The sequence below is a fragment of the Cimex lectularius genome, unplaced genomic scaffold (assembly GCF_000648675.2).
Source record: "Cimex lectularius strain Harlan isolate CLEC.00 unplaced genomic scaffold, Clec_2.1 scaffold104, whole genome shotgun sequence".
NCBI lineage: Eukaryota > Metazoa > Arthropoda > Insecta > Hemiptera > Cimicidae > Cimex > Cimex lectularius.
This window is the reverse complement of record NW_019392737.1, coordinates 1,017,343-1,033,673: the sequence shown is the minus strand read 5'-3', so window position 1 is coordinate 1,033,673 and position 16,331 is coordinate 1,017,343. Positions and strand designations below refer to the sequence as shown.

At 33.5% G+C, this 16,331-nt stretch overlaps 1 protein-coding gene across 1 annotated transcript in view; it reads right to left on the bottom strand.

Annotated features, from left to right (window-relative positions):
- LOC106665720 (GTP cyclohydrolase 1) overlaps positions 1–11,339 on the bottom strand; it is a 55,417-nt gene extending 44,078 nt beyond the window's left edge. Inside the window, exon 1 of the mRNA XM_014392375.2 lies at positions 11,241–11,339. Coding sequence (XP_014247861.1) covers positions 11,241–11,286 — 46 coding nt within the window. The 5' untranslated portion in view covers positions 11,287–11,339. The remainder of the gene's footprint in view (positions 1–11,240) is intronic.
- Positions 11,340–16,331: the final 4,992 nt, after the last annotated feature.

The following is a 16,331-nucleotide window of genomic DNA, read 5'->3' as shown; positions in this document are numbered from 1 at the left end:
GTAGGTTAAATACTACAAAGCACTGTCTACCAGTTACGGCTTATATTGAAATCTGTTTAAGTTTAAGCTAATTTAGATTTTAGCTGATTTTATTTTGTTAGCTTAGCATCATGCAGTAAGGCAGCTGGACAGTATTAAAAGTTGTGAAATGTCCACTGCTTCAAGGTTAGAATAATCAATTTGAAGAAAGTTGTTAAAAATAGTTGTAATCCAAAAGGACAATCAGGTTGCATTGCATACACTTCACCAACTCAAAATTCAAATTGCTTGTGTTAGAGCACATGTGAGCTTTTGTGTAATGAAAGGCAAACAAGCATCTCAAAAATGAGATCCTTCCAGTATCCTACTCAGCAGCACCCATAAGTTTCGTTAAAAGAAAATTGGCCGCCGATACTGTTTTAAAATGGACCCCTTCTAAATAAGGAACTCTTACGAAAGACTTCTTCCCAACTATATGAACGAAAAGTTGTCTTCCATTAATGTCACGGTAAAACAGCATAAGTCGTCTATCAGTCGATCATGGACAGAACGCAGAATAGACCAATACCTCCGCATATGTAATTTGTATGAGGAATGCTTAATAAATAAATAAAAAAATCAATATATCTTTCTCTCTTTCACTCACTCACTCTCTCTCTCTCTCTCTCTCTCTCTCTCTCTCTCTCTCTCTCTCTCCCTGACACTATTTATCTTCTTAACCCTTTTGATGTCCTCTAGCTCTTTTTTTTCGCGATCGCCATACATTTTTTCCTACTATTCCTTTTCTACATATCTAGTACTATATCTCACTTTTCCACATCATCTTTCGTTTAATCTTTTTACACTAGTTGAAACAGACGGTTAAGATGGTATTTCTTCGAGAATCTTATATTAACTACCTTCAGAATCCTTACTAGGGGTCTGTTATTTAATAGGGTCAAGGCACGCAGTGTAATAAACTCATAATTAGTCATAGGGAAATGTTATCGATTATTTCGCTATTTTTATCTCTTAGCGTAGAAGTAAATGGAAGATAAGCAACACCCTAATTAAAACCCGCTGAAAACGTTATGAAAAAAGGTTATCAAGCGTAGAAACCAGCCTGCGTAAAATTTGGACATTTAAATGTCACTTTAATTCGTGTTATGGTTATAGGTAATAAACTAAAGAAAAAGAGAGATCTGACGGCTCAGAAATGTTCAAGTATTATTTCGAATCATCTTCTTATTGATCACGGATTTTTCTGTAAAGCACACAAAATAATGCAATTTTTATAGTGTTTATTTTATATTATTTTTCCCAAAAAATTACCATCTTAAAAGCATTGCAATATGGGCACCCGAGTACAACTTACTCGCCTTTACCCTAGCTTTTCTTTAATATAACAATTGAAAAGTCAGTAAACCTGAATACTTTTACATAATATTAGATTGCATAAGATTTTATGCGGTGTCGAATATCCCCTCACCCACCTTCCTTTAAAACTTGGATTAGTGTCGAATTTCGTTTTTGAACGTACCCGTCGGTAAACGAACCCGTACAGAAGAAGCCAAAGAAGTTTAGGTTGTAATTTCACTCCGAAGGATTAAAAAGCGATGAAGATAATTTATTTAAATTAGATTATGAATTAATACTGTTCCATTAGCATATTATACTATATAATAATAGTTCTCAAATGTCAATATTAGGACAGCTTTTTAAGCCTCAAAAAAGTAAACCGTTTATTCCAAAATAAATCCAATATTTTTTTACCTACCCAAGACTTACATTATTACTATTTGGTTTGATTCCGCAGATGCTTATTAGTCAAAAGAATACTTGTCACAAGAAAAACAGGCTGGGAAGTTTAATTTTGACAGAAAAATATTCATACAATATAATTAATTATTCTTTATTAACTTTCCATAAGAGAAATGTGACTTCTTAGATTAAATTTCTAAAACAGAGAGTCTTTGCAAATAAAAACGACAAAGTTCTACTAAGAATATTTTTAAACAAACAAATCTGTTTAATTGCAAGTGTAAATAATCTAGTTTCTATATGCTGAAATTAAGATAAAAGTTAAATAAAATATGCCAAAATATAATATGGGAAATTTAAAAAACGTTTCTTTCTCGATATCCTCCCTGCTATATAATGAAAAGAGTATAAAAATGTATACACATAACTACAATATCAATAGTTATTAAAAAAATCAAATGTTGTAAAACCTTATTTTAAGTTAGTTTTGCACCTAGAATTCAAGGGATCTAGGTTCGGGAACCTAGGCGTTGTGGTGGTCATTTCATCCTCCCTTGAACAGAAGCAGTGTAGTCCGGGTTCCTCATGCCTTCAAAAGGGTGGACCCAGACTTCTTATAGAAGCTGAATGGCATCCTACCACCTAATCTCAAAACCGTACTTCTAATCGATTTCACAGGTACAGCGATAGCCCCTATCTATTCTATCAAAACAGGCGTTTTTCAAGGGAGCATTTTTGCACTCTCCTTTACACGATAATCACTGCTGACATTCGTATCCTACCAGAATCAACCTTCTCCACTTTTGTGAGGATACAGCAATCCTTTCCACGCACAAATATCCGACCATCGCCTTCAGAAACCTTCAAGTCTGTTTGTAGTGCTTCGACATATGATCCAGCAAGTGGAAAATTAAAACAAATACAACCAAGGACCCACTTCACACTTACACATATTACACTACCACCTGTTTACTTAAACGTACCTACTTAAACCTCCGGCCGTACGTAGGACTTCGGCTAGAAAAACGACTTAGTTGAAATCCACACACAGGACGAAATCTGAACGAACTGTACATACGATCCAAATTTCTATTAAACTACAAAAAAAAAAATTATTCACAGCACGGATCTCATACTTATGTAGACTTAATGTATCAAACTTTGGGAGAAAACCAAGCATTCCAACTCCCAACGATTCCAATTTAAAGTCCTAAGAAAAATGGATAACCTCCTTTTTATGTCTTATCTCAAACCTCGCCTTCAGACTTAATGTTGATTTAGTTCCCGAGATCGCGCAATCCAATAACAAAAAATTCCATTAATCCTTCCTTCCGCGCAACCCAATGCTCAGTTTCCCTACCATCCTAAATAGAGAGAAAAGCGTGTGTGTACTGAACAACAGAGGGAAAAAGAGACAAGCCTCACACCGTCCGCCAACTAAGCCTCTCATCATTTGACAGGCCAATCAGAGGTTGGAGGCTTAAAATAAAGTGAACTGAATTGAATTTTAATAAAACTTTTTAATTGACTAATTTTTAATAAGAAAATAAAATAAATTACGCTTAGGCATAAACAATGACTAAGCGAAAAATCACTGAAGATGGCGGAAAGCCAAAATGCGTCTGACATACCAAAACGACGAGAATATACAGACCAAAATGATTACATAGTAATAAACAAGTCCATCGCCTCGTAGACTAAGTGGAAAGATTTCACAATTTATCAAATATTGTTTTAAAGGAATTTATCTATAACTCTAAATAAATTTAATTTAAAGCTTTGACATTTAAAGTAGTTCAAGCAAAAGTTTCACCAAAAAAATGTTTTGCCTTAATTTTTAAATTTGTAAATGAATTTTTCATTATAAGTATATACAATCCTTTGTTGCTTTTCAATAATTTGATTTATGTTAAAATAAACAAGTTTTCTTTAAGGTTAAATAAAAGTAAGGGTTGAAAAAAATATGACAAATTTCAAAAGCGTCTTGCATACCCTAAAAACGTGTTTTCAATTACAAACGCATCAAAATTCAAAATAATTCAACTAAAAATAAATTATTTTAACATGAATTTATTTTCAATTCATAAATGAAAGATCTTTGTTTACTTAATGAAGTGGAATAATTTAAATTTTTCGACAATGAACATCTACTTAATTCCACCCCTCTAAAAATAATATTGCAACAATTAAATTCAACTTTAATCCTATCCTAACTATATTAACAGCATAATCCCATGAAACATCTTGAAGGTTACTTTTTGTTGTTAAGAACAGTTACAACCGGTTTTCCTTTTTTATAATACGTATATATTTCGAAGTAGCCTCGTTTCCTATTCAGCATACAAAATAATTACAATATTCAAGTGCGCCTGTTATTCGCGGGTTTTTTTACAAAAAAAGAAAACCGGTTGTACTGTCGATAACAATAAAAGAAAGTAACCTTGAAGATCTTTAGAAAGAAGTAACCTTAGGAGGATTCATACTGTAAAAAATCTAGTAAAGTATTGTAATAAAAATACTTTTGCAATTGGCCATTTTTCGGTTAAAATAATTGACCCACATGAGTAGTCATTTGTCTTGGAGAACACATTATTTTGTGTGACTCGCATTCGGTCGGTTCTGCAATAAAGAAAAGCTGCAAGAGTCAATCATAAACAACACCATTGTCTCGGGCTATCATAACAGATCTTTGGTAAGAACATTTCATCAGCAGTCATTCAATAGGTAAGAATTATAACCGCCTCGGGATTGGTCGATAACTGGACTTAATAATCTCCAGACAGCATTTTTAGAAGAGAAGCAAAGAGAGTAAGTAATCTAGAAAGTGTGCGAAATGATATCCGGAATGTTGCTATTTAAATTAAGAGAGAAAGAGAGAGAGAGAGAGAGAGAGAGAGAGAGAGAGAGAAAGAGAGAATGAATGTCGTAAAAATCAAACAAATTTAGTTCTCGAACGAAGAGAGAGAAATTGATGAAAAAGATTGATTGAGATATGTTTTCAAAATTTGTTATATTATGTCTTCCGATGACTTGTTTTTATTCTGAAGATTTTCGGACAAAAGCGTAAAAAATTTTTTCGGAAGATACGGGGAAAAGTAATCTGCTCGAGAGAGAGAGAGAGAGAGAGAGAGAGAGAGAGAGAGAGAGAGATAGAGAGAGAGAGAGAGAGAGAGAGAGTGAGAGGGAGGGAGAGAGACGACAGAAGGATAGTTAGAAATTTAGTTGGATAAAGAGAAAAAGAGAAAGGAGAGAGAAAGTGACAGTGAAAAAGAGAAATAAAGAGAGTGTGAAAGAGGAAAAATCAAACAAATTTAGGTAGGGAGAGAGGTTGAGATTGGTGGAAGAGATTGATTGAGAAATGTTTTCGAAATGGTTGAAGATATAAGCAAAGTGTACAAAGATGTTTATTATGTGCAAAATTTAAATCGGATCATACAGGAAAAAAGGACTTTTGATGTCAATACCGCCCAAAAGGCAATGAAGAGGCCGATAACACGATTGGCCCTGAACCCTTTTGTGGCTTACCAAACTGCCAAAAACGTGGATCCATTAGACAATAAATTAATAAGTCCACCGATCAATGGGAATGCAGCTCAGGGTAGAGGCATGTGAAAAAATTTATCAAAGGACCATCGCAGAAATAAATCTTTTTGGTTGATTCAACTAAGTTGTCCGATTCACTCTCAACTAGTTTACTGCCGTGTGAAGATTTTTCTTTGCTGGTTTCACACCAGGCAATTTGTGGAATCAACCTCTCTTCCCAATGGGAGGTCACTACGGTATTAGAACCCGAGGAAGCAGGACACCCAGTAAGAAAAGTGTGAGTTTATCCGTTATTATAAAATTGGGAAACGGGCACTTTCTTTCAAATACTGTTGTGATACTTCCCTCCAAGCTTCGCTTCTTTTAATTTTGTCGCTATACTCTTCACACCTCATGTCCCATACCACGGACATATAGGAATATCTTCAATGATCTGCTCCACATTGAAACTTGCAATTGCAACGCTTTCCATGGTGAACTCAGTTGATTCAACTAGGCAACAGATGTGAAGAACGAATGCCGAGCTGTGCTTGCTAGCCACCCGCCTGGGCGGACGAGTTGACTGCATGTGAAAGGGTTGGGGCGATTCCCAAACATTTTGCTACTACGTTACACTCCTTCACGCCCGTCCGTTCAACTGGTTGAATCAACTAGTCGCCTCGTCTGAAAGAGGCCAACTGCAGAACTACTAAATCTAGGACGTGCTACGATTAGAATAATAGATGGGCTGCTAACTAGACACTGCAGACTCCGGTGGCATAGACTCGGAGTGGCAGACACAAGCCTGTTTAGATATTGCCAAGAAGAAAAAGAAGAAACAGCGGAACACACCCACTGCTAGAGCGAAGGTCTATGTAAGTTGAGATTCCTAATCCTGGGAGAGGTAAAGCCAGGACCTGAAGGATACACACGGGAGCTCTGGAAAAAGCTTTGGTGCTCTGGTAAAAAGTCTGCAGCTTAACGAGGAGCTCTAGATAAAAAAAAAATAGAGATGCACAATAGACCAATATTAGTCGCGGTGCACAGTCGTAAAGATTTCGTAGGATCACTCCCACATTCTGTCGAAGGAGATTAGTACATACTGATAATGATGGATGGTTTCTCGAAGTTTTTGCTGGAAGAAGCAGAGTACAAAAATTTTTGTTTTGAATTAGGAATAACCTATTATTAAAATATTCTGTATTACCCCCAATCTAATATGGTCGAAAGAGCCATACAATCGTTGAAGACTGCCATTGCTATTTATCATCATCAAGATCAGAAGAAATGGCAGACATCATTGCACTTCCCTTTAATATCATTAGGCAATACAATTCATAATTCGACAGACAAACACCAACAAGGCTATTTTTAGGACGCGACATTTTTCATCCCCTGAATTAAAAAATGGAAATTTCAGAAGAGCTATGGTTTAATAGATCACGACAGGGAATGAAAAATTTGTGGAAACAAAATTTATACAACTCTAAACAATGTTTATGACCGGACGAAACAGAATTATGACAAGGTCAGAAGACTGAAGAACTAGACAATTGGCGAATTAGTCTTGAAATCTCATTACTTATCAGGCAAGGCACATTCTATAACAGCAAAACTAAGGCCACGTTTTAATGATCCTTTCAAAACTAAAAACGTAAAATGCATTGGAGAATGTGGAAACATAGGCACAAGAGCTCATAACTAAAACGATTTAAGGGCGATATAACAATATAGTCGGAGTAACTATAAAATAAAATAAAACCTTTGTAAGGATATCCTAATAGGAGAAAAACCGACACTTGAAGAAGGGCTAAACAAAAACTAACTACCATGAATAAGTTGATTGTAAACAAAACTTAGTGAATAAATCCAAACTGATAACCAAATTGCACAGCAATGTGCAAATTGTAAATAGTACATAAAAACAAACCAAATGTCTTAGTTAGCCTATCTAAATCAAAATAATTAATAAATAAAAACAAAAATAAATAATTAATATAATCTAAAGTATCTCAATTAATCTAACATAGATTTTAGTTTAACCTGTTAAAAAAAAATTGCCACTAAAGTAAACGGTCAAACTGACTGAACTACCACATAGTCACTAGGACCATTATTACAAGCAGCAACATCTTTAAAAATGAGATAGAAGCAACTCGACCTTAGCAAATGCGAAAGCATTTTACTTGAATGGGGGTGACCATCTTGTCATGAAAACCATGACAATTTTTTAATTAATTGACTTTTTGTTTGTCTTTTTTATTATGTTTTTAATTTTCAAGTTAATTTATTATTAATAATAAAACAAAATCTTTTATTTAACAAAATATTCCACAAACAATCATTTATATTTTTTAAAAAATTATTTTTGTATTGGCTAAATTTGTTGTCAACATAATTCTTTATTTTTGTTTTTATTAAATAAAAATGTAAATAATTCTTTCGCCAAACAAATAGAGAAACTAGCGTTGTACTCGCCATAACGAGTAGTAGTAGTTTGAGAGGAGCAGTCGTTGCGTACACTTCTCATATCAAACCAAACAGAAAAAAAATTTTTGTTTCTTTTTGTAAGGATATTTTAATTGAAATTGTCTATTTTATTTTAAATAATTTAATTAGATTATTTACTTTAAAGAATGGAATATAATTTTTGTTTGTAATTTAGATTTTTGTTTATTTCTATTATTTCCACTGCGCAAAAAGTGGTCTGCTAAATATTTTTTTATTGTTGCCCAACTAGGCACGTATTTGGATAAAATGTACCAAATACTTTCATTACAAATGTACTATCATATATCAAAGAAAACCTTCAAAAGTAGAAAAAAAACTCAACTTAAGATATTTAAAGAATAACAACAGTACAGAATTCTTGCATGTTAATTGTTTATTAGTATTTGAAATACGTCTATTGTTATTATTTACTAACCACCTTTTTTTAACTATTAACTCTAATATTTGTAAGAGTATATACATATATATATATATATATAAAAGGAAACTATAATAACATATAATTTAACATATAATTTTATTAACATTTTGATTTCATTCCTTAATTAACTCTTTCAGAAAAGCAAAACACACAATACTTGAGAAAGCAACGTACCCTATGCGCTGTTGCATCTTTCATTTTTATCCTTTTATAACCAGCAACTATAAACAAGCGTTCGCAATAACCAGTATTAATCTCCTTTTAATACATAATTAAACGAATTAAATTGGATTAATGACTTTTCCGATTCAACAAATAAACGGCTCAAAATTGGTTAATGTTAAATAAATTTTGACGAAACTTTGTCATTTACCTCTTTAATAAATCAGATAAATCTTTCAAATGCAATAAACGAATAGAAAATGGGTTATTAACTCATTTTGTTACAAAGAGAACGGAACTACACGTCTACCCATTAAGTTGCCAAATCGAATATTACATAATATTGAACTCTATATTATACATTGGATTCAGTTATATTCACTAAGGGACAAACTTTATTTATTGTGATTACCACTCTAACAGTAGAAGATAATTCATTCATAGTTATTCAACCGGTCATCAGCGCGAACAATTTATATTCAAATGTATATGAAGTAGTTTTACCAAATTATTGCAATAAATACCGATTTAGACAAAATGATCTCCTTCAGTGAAGAACTCTTTGGTTATCGTGATGAGGCGTGAGAAACTCGCCTTTTTCCATTATTCAATTAGTCGGTATTGAGATCCCGAACTATAAACTGTACAGTTGTTGTCTTGTGCACAGTAAGGCGAAGACCTTTTGATATCCCCATCACGCCCCATGCTACCTAGCTTTGTTGAAGAATAAAATAATTTAATACAAAAAAATCAAATTGAGGTTATTTAGTTTATATTCTTTATTTAGACTTGAAACGACCATTTACTTTATTCACACTTGAAACGACCATTAAGTATCTCTGATTTATATAATAAATAGAAAGACAGAAACTGACTAAACAGACAGAGAAAGATTTTGATAAGCGGAGGGAGGAAAAAGTCAACAAAAAAGAAACTGTGATATGACAAAACGGAAAAACCACACGAAAAAAGATGTAAATAGAGAGTATTAGAAAGTTAAATATAGTAAAATATAGGAATTGATAGGGGGGGGGTGAGTTTAGGATAAAAATTAAAATTCAGTGCCTATAGCCTTTAGCCAAAGGTGGAGAGAGAAGTAGGGATTGAGATAGATAGATAGATAAATAATTAAGGACGGAGGGGAGGGAGAGAGAGAGAGAGAGAGAGAGAGAGAGAGAGAGAGAGAGAGAGAATTAATTATTAGATGCAATAACACTTTAATAGACAGGAAATATAGGATACGGTGAGAGAGAATATAGAATATACAAATATACAGATAGATAAATGGAGAGAATTAGAAAGAAGTGGAGATTGAGATAGAGATACGAATAAATACAAGAACTATGGATAGATAGATATAGAGAGAGATAAGGAATTATAATAGATATAAAGAGAACGAGAGACTCTCACACATACACAAAAAATTAATAGATGCAATAATACATTACTAGATAGAAACAAAGGAGAGATTGGTGAGAACGAATAAAGAATAGATAAATAGAAAGATAAATGGTGAGGGAGAGGGGGAAAGTAACAGAAAAACAGATTAAATAAATGCAAATAGCGAGAGAAAACGAAAAAATAGAAACTTAAAGATAGGCAAAATCGAAAAAGATATGAAGATAACGAAAAAAGTGATAGATGGATAGATCGATAGATTGATTAATGTTTTATTTATAGTCGCAGTGATTTGGTCCATCCATTTACATCCAACGACGAGGGGGAAGGGGAGAGAAAGAGAGAGAGAGAAAGAGAGAGGAATTGAGCGAGAGAGAGTGGGTTTGAGAGAGAAGATAGAAAGAGGGAAGTGGTGGGATTGTATCTTTAAAACAGCTGAAAGCTGTATACTTTAACTGTGCATAACTTTAAAGTATGGTTTGTTGAAAAGTACCAATGTTATAAAAATATGGCACGAACTACAAAATTACGATAATCCAATAAAACTATGCCCTATAATTTTTCTGTACTATGGTTATGACAATCGAGGTGTATTGATTATGGATTACACAAAACTGGAAGAAATTAATGCTAAGTGTAGAAATAGCAGTCTCACCACTGGGAGCATCCTTCCCACGTGTTTCCTATTTTTTATCTTACCACTTATTAATTTTACTTTTATAATTATTTTTATATATGCAATAAAAGCAATAAAAATATAATAAAAAGAACACCGTTAAAACTCCCTTAAAAATTAATAATAATAATAATAACACCGGTCTAGCCGTTAAAACGCCCTTAAAAATTAATAATAATAATAACAACACCGGTCTTCATAGAGCATTGAGTAAATATTAAAAAATGGGGAGGAGTGTAACATTAATTATCGTTAAGTGAATTTATTCAATTAACATTTTAAAATAGAGACAATTTGAGCGTACTACTATGTATGTATAGGAAATTATTTAAAAATATTTTCCCCCTTAGTGAAAAATATATATAAAAAAATATTCGCACTTCTAAACGATTGGCATAAAGAAAATGAATTATTGAGTAGTCCATACGACTTGAGATATCTGAAATATCTAGATATTTAAACTAGTTTTATTGATGATTGGCGTTGTCTAAAAGGAATGTATTGAACAAACACGTCTTTGAGAAGTCGTGATTAGATAATAATCAGGGTGGTCAAACGGTCGCAAGGACTTGGTGGTGAATGAGTGATAGTGGAAGGCCATCGCTGTACAACTGACATTGGCATCGTAACCTTATTTCTAACACACTTTTTCCTTTGGTCCAGATTATTTCACAACCTATTGTCACTGAGCCCATCATCATCACGCCCAATCCCCGATCTCTTGTGCAACATGTGTAAAACAAAATTACCAATACCGTCCAGACGGTTCTGCAAGTAGATCGACCGGATTGTCCTATTCTCGACGCCGGGATATTTATTAAAATGACTCACCATTTTTGACATCCTTGGCCGGCACTTGCTTGACTTCTGGTTTCATGTTGTCGCGGGCGGGGGCAGTGAGAGAGTGTAGACCTCCTGGTTAGCCAGGGCACCTTTTATTCGCACTTCCCCTCCTTCGAATCCTGGGACAAGATAGCAGACAGACCGGCAAAACGATCGATCCACTCCTAGAGAGGATGGCATCAAGTTATGGTCAAGGCATCGTCTACGTTTCCGACAATAAATAGAGCATTGGGATGAACAAACCCAAAGTGATAATTGATAAAAGAAACAAATTCATTGTGATAAAACGACTTCAAATTTCTGGCAATACTTCCTTTAAAAGAATTTTCCTTGGGAAACCAAGCAGTTGAAAATAGACTCATAGTTCTATGCACTTTTCATAAATAAGTAATAACGATAAACTGCTTTGTAAACATGAAAAACCCAAATGTTTAACCATTTATTCCAGATATTTGTTTACCATAACTTACAGCTTATTTATCTATTTTTGTTACAAAATTCTTCTAAATACCACTTAGACAAGTAATTTTTATTATACCCTGTTGTTTAACGTATGTTTATGAAAATCGGCTAGTTTATTTTCACGTGAACTATCTACTAAGCCTGTTGTTAAAATAAATAAATTCAAAAATCTGCCTTTCCTGAAACATTAATTGATATTTGTTCGTATTTGAACAGTGAATGTGCAAACAACTCAAAAGTCAAAATAAAAAAGTTCTTGATTATCAAGTTGTGGACAACAGTGAAGACACCGTACAAAGAATCCACGGAATACACATATTGTTCTGTTTAACTTATTTTATTGTTCTCCTTTCGTTGCTAAAATATTTAAATAAACATTTCGACTCGTAAAAATTAAACTGCATCCATGCTAACACACATGCTGTGAACCACATTTTTCCTTTGTTTTCAAGTGTTTACTTTGCTAGAAAAGACAAAACAGCAAACTTTTCTAAAAACTGCGGAGACGTTGAGAAAAGTGTAGACCATGTGTAAATGTATTCCTTGTTGCGTAACGAAGAATTTCAAGAAAGAAAAATTTCATAAACACACGTTTTTCATTTAAAACTACCTCGAAGGGGTTGTCTTTGTTAGCGAGCGAATAAATTTAATAATGATTAATTATATATTTACGATTAAAATATATTATATATATACAAATGCTTATTTATTTGCATGTAAAGTAGGTAATTTTGTTATTATAATGTAAGATGTTTCGATAGTTTTTATAACATCAAAATCGTTCAGGTTTCCTGTTATTCTCTAATATGAAATTTTAAATTGAAACAACAATTAAAATCAGTCAGGGGAGTCAAAAGTCTTGATTGACTTTGAATCAAAACTGTACTAAATATTGAAAAACTACCGTTTATTGCTTATAGGTAAATTTTAAAATCCCTAATGTCAAAAAATATCATTGGCCACGTGACAATAATGTACTATATATTTAGTGACAATCAAAAGGTTTCAAACTATTTAAACTTTATATTATAAGTCAAGGTAGTAGATGAAGACAACTTTTTGTTCATTGATCAAAATCCAAAATTTTCAAGATAAAAAAATAAATAAATAAAAAATATAAAAATCAAATATTTAAAACTACTTGTGCAAGAAAGAAAAAAAATTATCTTTTTTTGCGATTACGTAAAACCGTTTTCCCATTTTTCAACGGATGTTTACCACGAGCCGCGGTATGTACAATATTGCTACTGCGATAATTGACTTAAGCATCGTAAATATTTTAAATTTTTTTTCAAACATCTGTTTGTACATGCGAAAAAATTCTTCGTAAGAGTGAAAATTTATCAGCCGGCTAAACGTCACAACAATTACTTTTATACCACTTTATTACTTTTATACCTGTATTATAGGTTCAATTAATGGATTACCTATAATACTCGCGAGATTAATGAGGGGTTTAAACATGTTTAAAACATTATCCTTTATGGTTCGATGAATGATTAATGTTTTCTTTTCATTAGTTTTCTAACCTTAGATCCCGTAAGGCCATCATATTCAGAAGATGATCTCAATAATGATCGAACCATTGTCACGATAAAGGAAATGTTTTTCTAAAAGCTACGTAACACCAGACCGCATCTCACGATCTCTAAATAAAAAATAATTAAGGCTTCAATGTGGTCTTTAGCAAAATGTGATAGTCTGGTTGCCATTGTCCACCTTTACATACATAAAAGCCTTATAAGAGCTTTTCGGCGTGGTTCTTGAATGGGGCAGTCGAATAAGATGTGGTCCCATGTTTGTCGAGGTCTCCATGGACAGTCGCATTCCGAATCCTGTGCTATGTGGAATCTGGACCTGATCCCAGTGATTTCGGGAATTCATATCCATATACAATTATTATTTACGTGTTAGCGTGCGTGCGTGCGTGCGCGCGCGCGCTCGTGTGTGCATGCGTGCGCGTGCGTGCGTGTGTGTATGGTGTTTAGTGACCGTTAGTTAAGATTATTATTGGTGATCGGGAAATGAGATCTAGTGTTACGTAGGTTTTAGAAAAAATTTTCTTTATCGTGCCAACGTTTCGATCTTTATTGAGATCATATTCAGAAGATGATCTCAATAAAGATCGAATCATTGTCACGATAAAGGAAATGTTTTTCTAAAACCTACGTAACACCAGACCGCATCTCATGATCTCTAAATAAAAATTAATTAAGGCTTCAATGTGGTCTTTAGCAAAATATGATGGTCTGGTGGCCATTGTCCACCTTTAAATACATAAAAGCCTTATAAGAGCTTTTCGGCGTGGTTCTTGAATGGGGCAGTCGAATAAGATGTGGTCCCATGGACGCATCCCGAATCCTGTGCTATGTGTAATCTACAGAGATATTCTCGAGTTCATCTACGGCCGCTTATAAGTTGGGTAAGCATATGGTGGTGTTTCATTTCTGCTGCCAACCTCGATTCAACCGTTGGGAAGAACTTTTTAGTTTGAAGACTTTTAGTAGAACGCCTCCAACGTTCTTCCCATTCGGCCAATGTCATGTTTCGAGACCATGGAGATGTTCCTTTGTTTGTAGCGTTCTTTGCTGCTGCGTTGGCTTCCTCATTACCGCGGATTCCTGTGTGCGCTGGAATCTTGTTTTCACATTGTTTATTCTTAATGTTATTAATTCTGCTAATTAATTATGTTGTTAATTCTTCTTAGCAGATTTTAAATTGTTGTATAGACACAAGCAAACAATCAATTTTTTTTTAAATATTTTATCGATCTCAACAAGGGTTTTTCCTCGAGTGGCTCATACCTAGTTTAGTTCAATACTTCCTGCCTTGAAAAACAAGTTTCAAGTCATTTAGCTCGGCCGGTTTCTTAATAATCGATCAGGACTACTTTGGTTTATCGCCTATTATTCTACAAGTCTTCAATAGAGATTTATTGTTAATATGTCGAAGGTTTTATGGAGGAGGGGAAATGTGCGGGTGTATTAATTTTCTTATGAAATTAATTTTAATGCTTTTGTTTTTTTCAGCTTATTGATTAACATTGGGACTCCATTGCATAATACTTCAGAAGATCTGTTACGAAATAAGAGCATAAACCGTTTATAGTCTATCAAAATATTCTTAGACTTACTTGATGTACAACTATTTACAGAATTTTTTAAATAATTCCATTTTTCAAGAATGAGACTGACGGTGCCAGTATTAATAAGTTAAATTGTTCACTTTTAGTGTAATTTTTTGGTTCAACACCAAAATCAGACCAAAAAAGAGTCAGAGAGAGATGGTTTCCGAAGTCATTGGCTTTCCTCCTCAACTTCCAAAGCCTTGGATTGGAAAGCCATTCGTTTCAAAGGATCAAACTTTCGTTGCTGTAAAACAAGGACGTCACAGGAAATTACCTCTCGTAATTGAAAAGTGCATTGAATAGAGACGGAACATAATTGAAATTGTAAGATTTTAAGTCTTACTCGTACATGAGCGTATTATATAATCCAGCCTTGCCCTTGCGAAGTGCTGAGGTAATTACAAGGACGATATATTTGTCACCAGATCTAATACCTCGGAATTTATCTGGAACCAGTTTCGAACATGGGAGAGCAGAGCCACTGGTTAAACCCCCAATTATGACAAACTCCGCTTTCATACCAACAGAAACAATAATTAAATACGATTTGTAGGCCAAGGACCGGCTCAGTCTTGACTCCTGATTGCTCAGGAAAAACAGTTTAAATACGTGCAATTCTAAGATCTGCATAACAAAAAAATTGTAATTTACTTGGAATCTGGCGTACTTATATCTTTTTTCAGAAAATTTCACTGTAACAGTTTGGAATTTTCAAAATATTTAATTTTTTTATGAAATTATAAATGTTTTCTTGAACAACCTTCTTGAAAACATCTGCAAATATGAATATTCTCTAAAAATATGCAACAACGGACAAGCTAACTTTTTCAGTTAACTGTACTTTTTTGCAAAAGACCTATAAAGGTGTCAAGCCAACTAGACAAAAGAACTTTAAAACATTAGAAGTATCATAGAAGAAAATACTGTGATTAACCTCTGTTCACTAAATTATGACAAGGGCTGCAAACAAAACAAACAGGGAGAAACTTCACGAGAATTAAAACTTAGAATTGGCCAACAATCCACCATGATCCAATACTTGCTTCAAAAGACAACACAAGCATGAGTATCAAAATCAAGTGGAACCAAACCCATTTAAGTAGTAAAAAGAAGTGGGAATGGTGGATCCTTTTATTGAGTGGTACAATATGATGGTACACTTGGATACAGGACATAAGAGGTGAAAAGAAACCAAAATTAAAAACTCAGAACCTATGAGCATTACAATTTTTCACACAATTGCTCGATTTGATCTGAACACAAGATATAAATGTAAGGGCATTTCACATTGAGAAAACTCCAGTGCACTGAATTTGAACAGCTCATAGATGTTGTTCATACAAAATTATGCTAAAAATTGGAGAACATAAAATAAAGTTCTTCCACATTACGTTCCAGGAAAAAAAACTTGAAGAAGCAATTTAATATTCAAATACTCCTGCATTACACAGAAATGCTACATCTTTCTGACAAAAACCTTATATAATGGA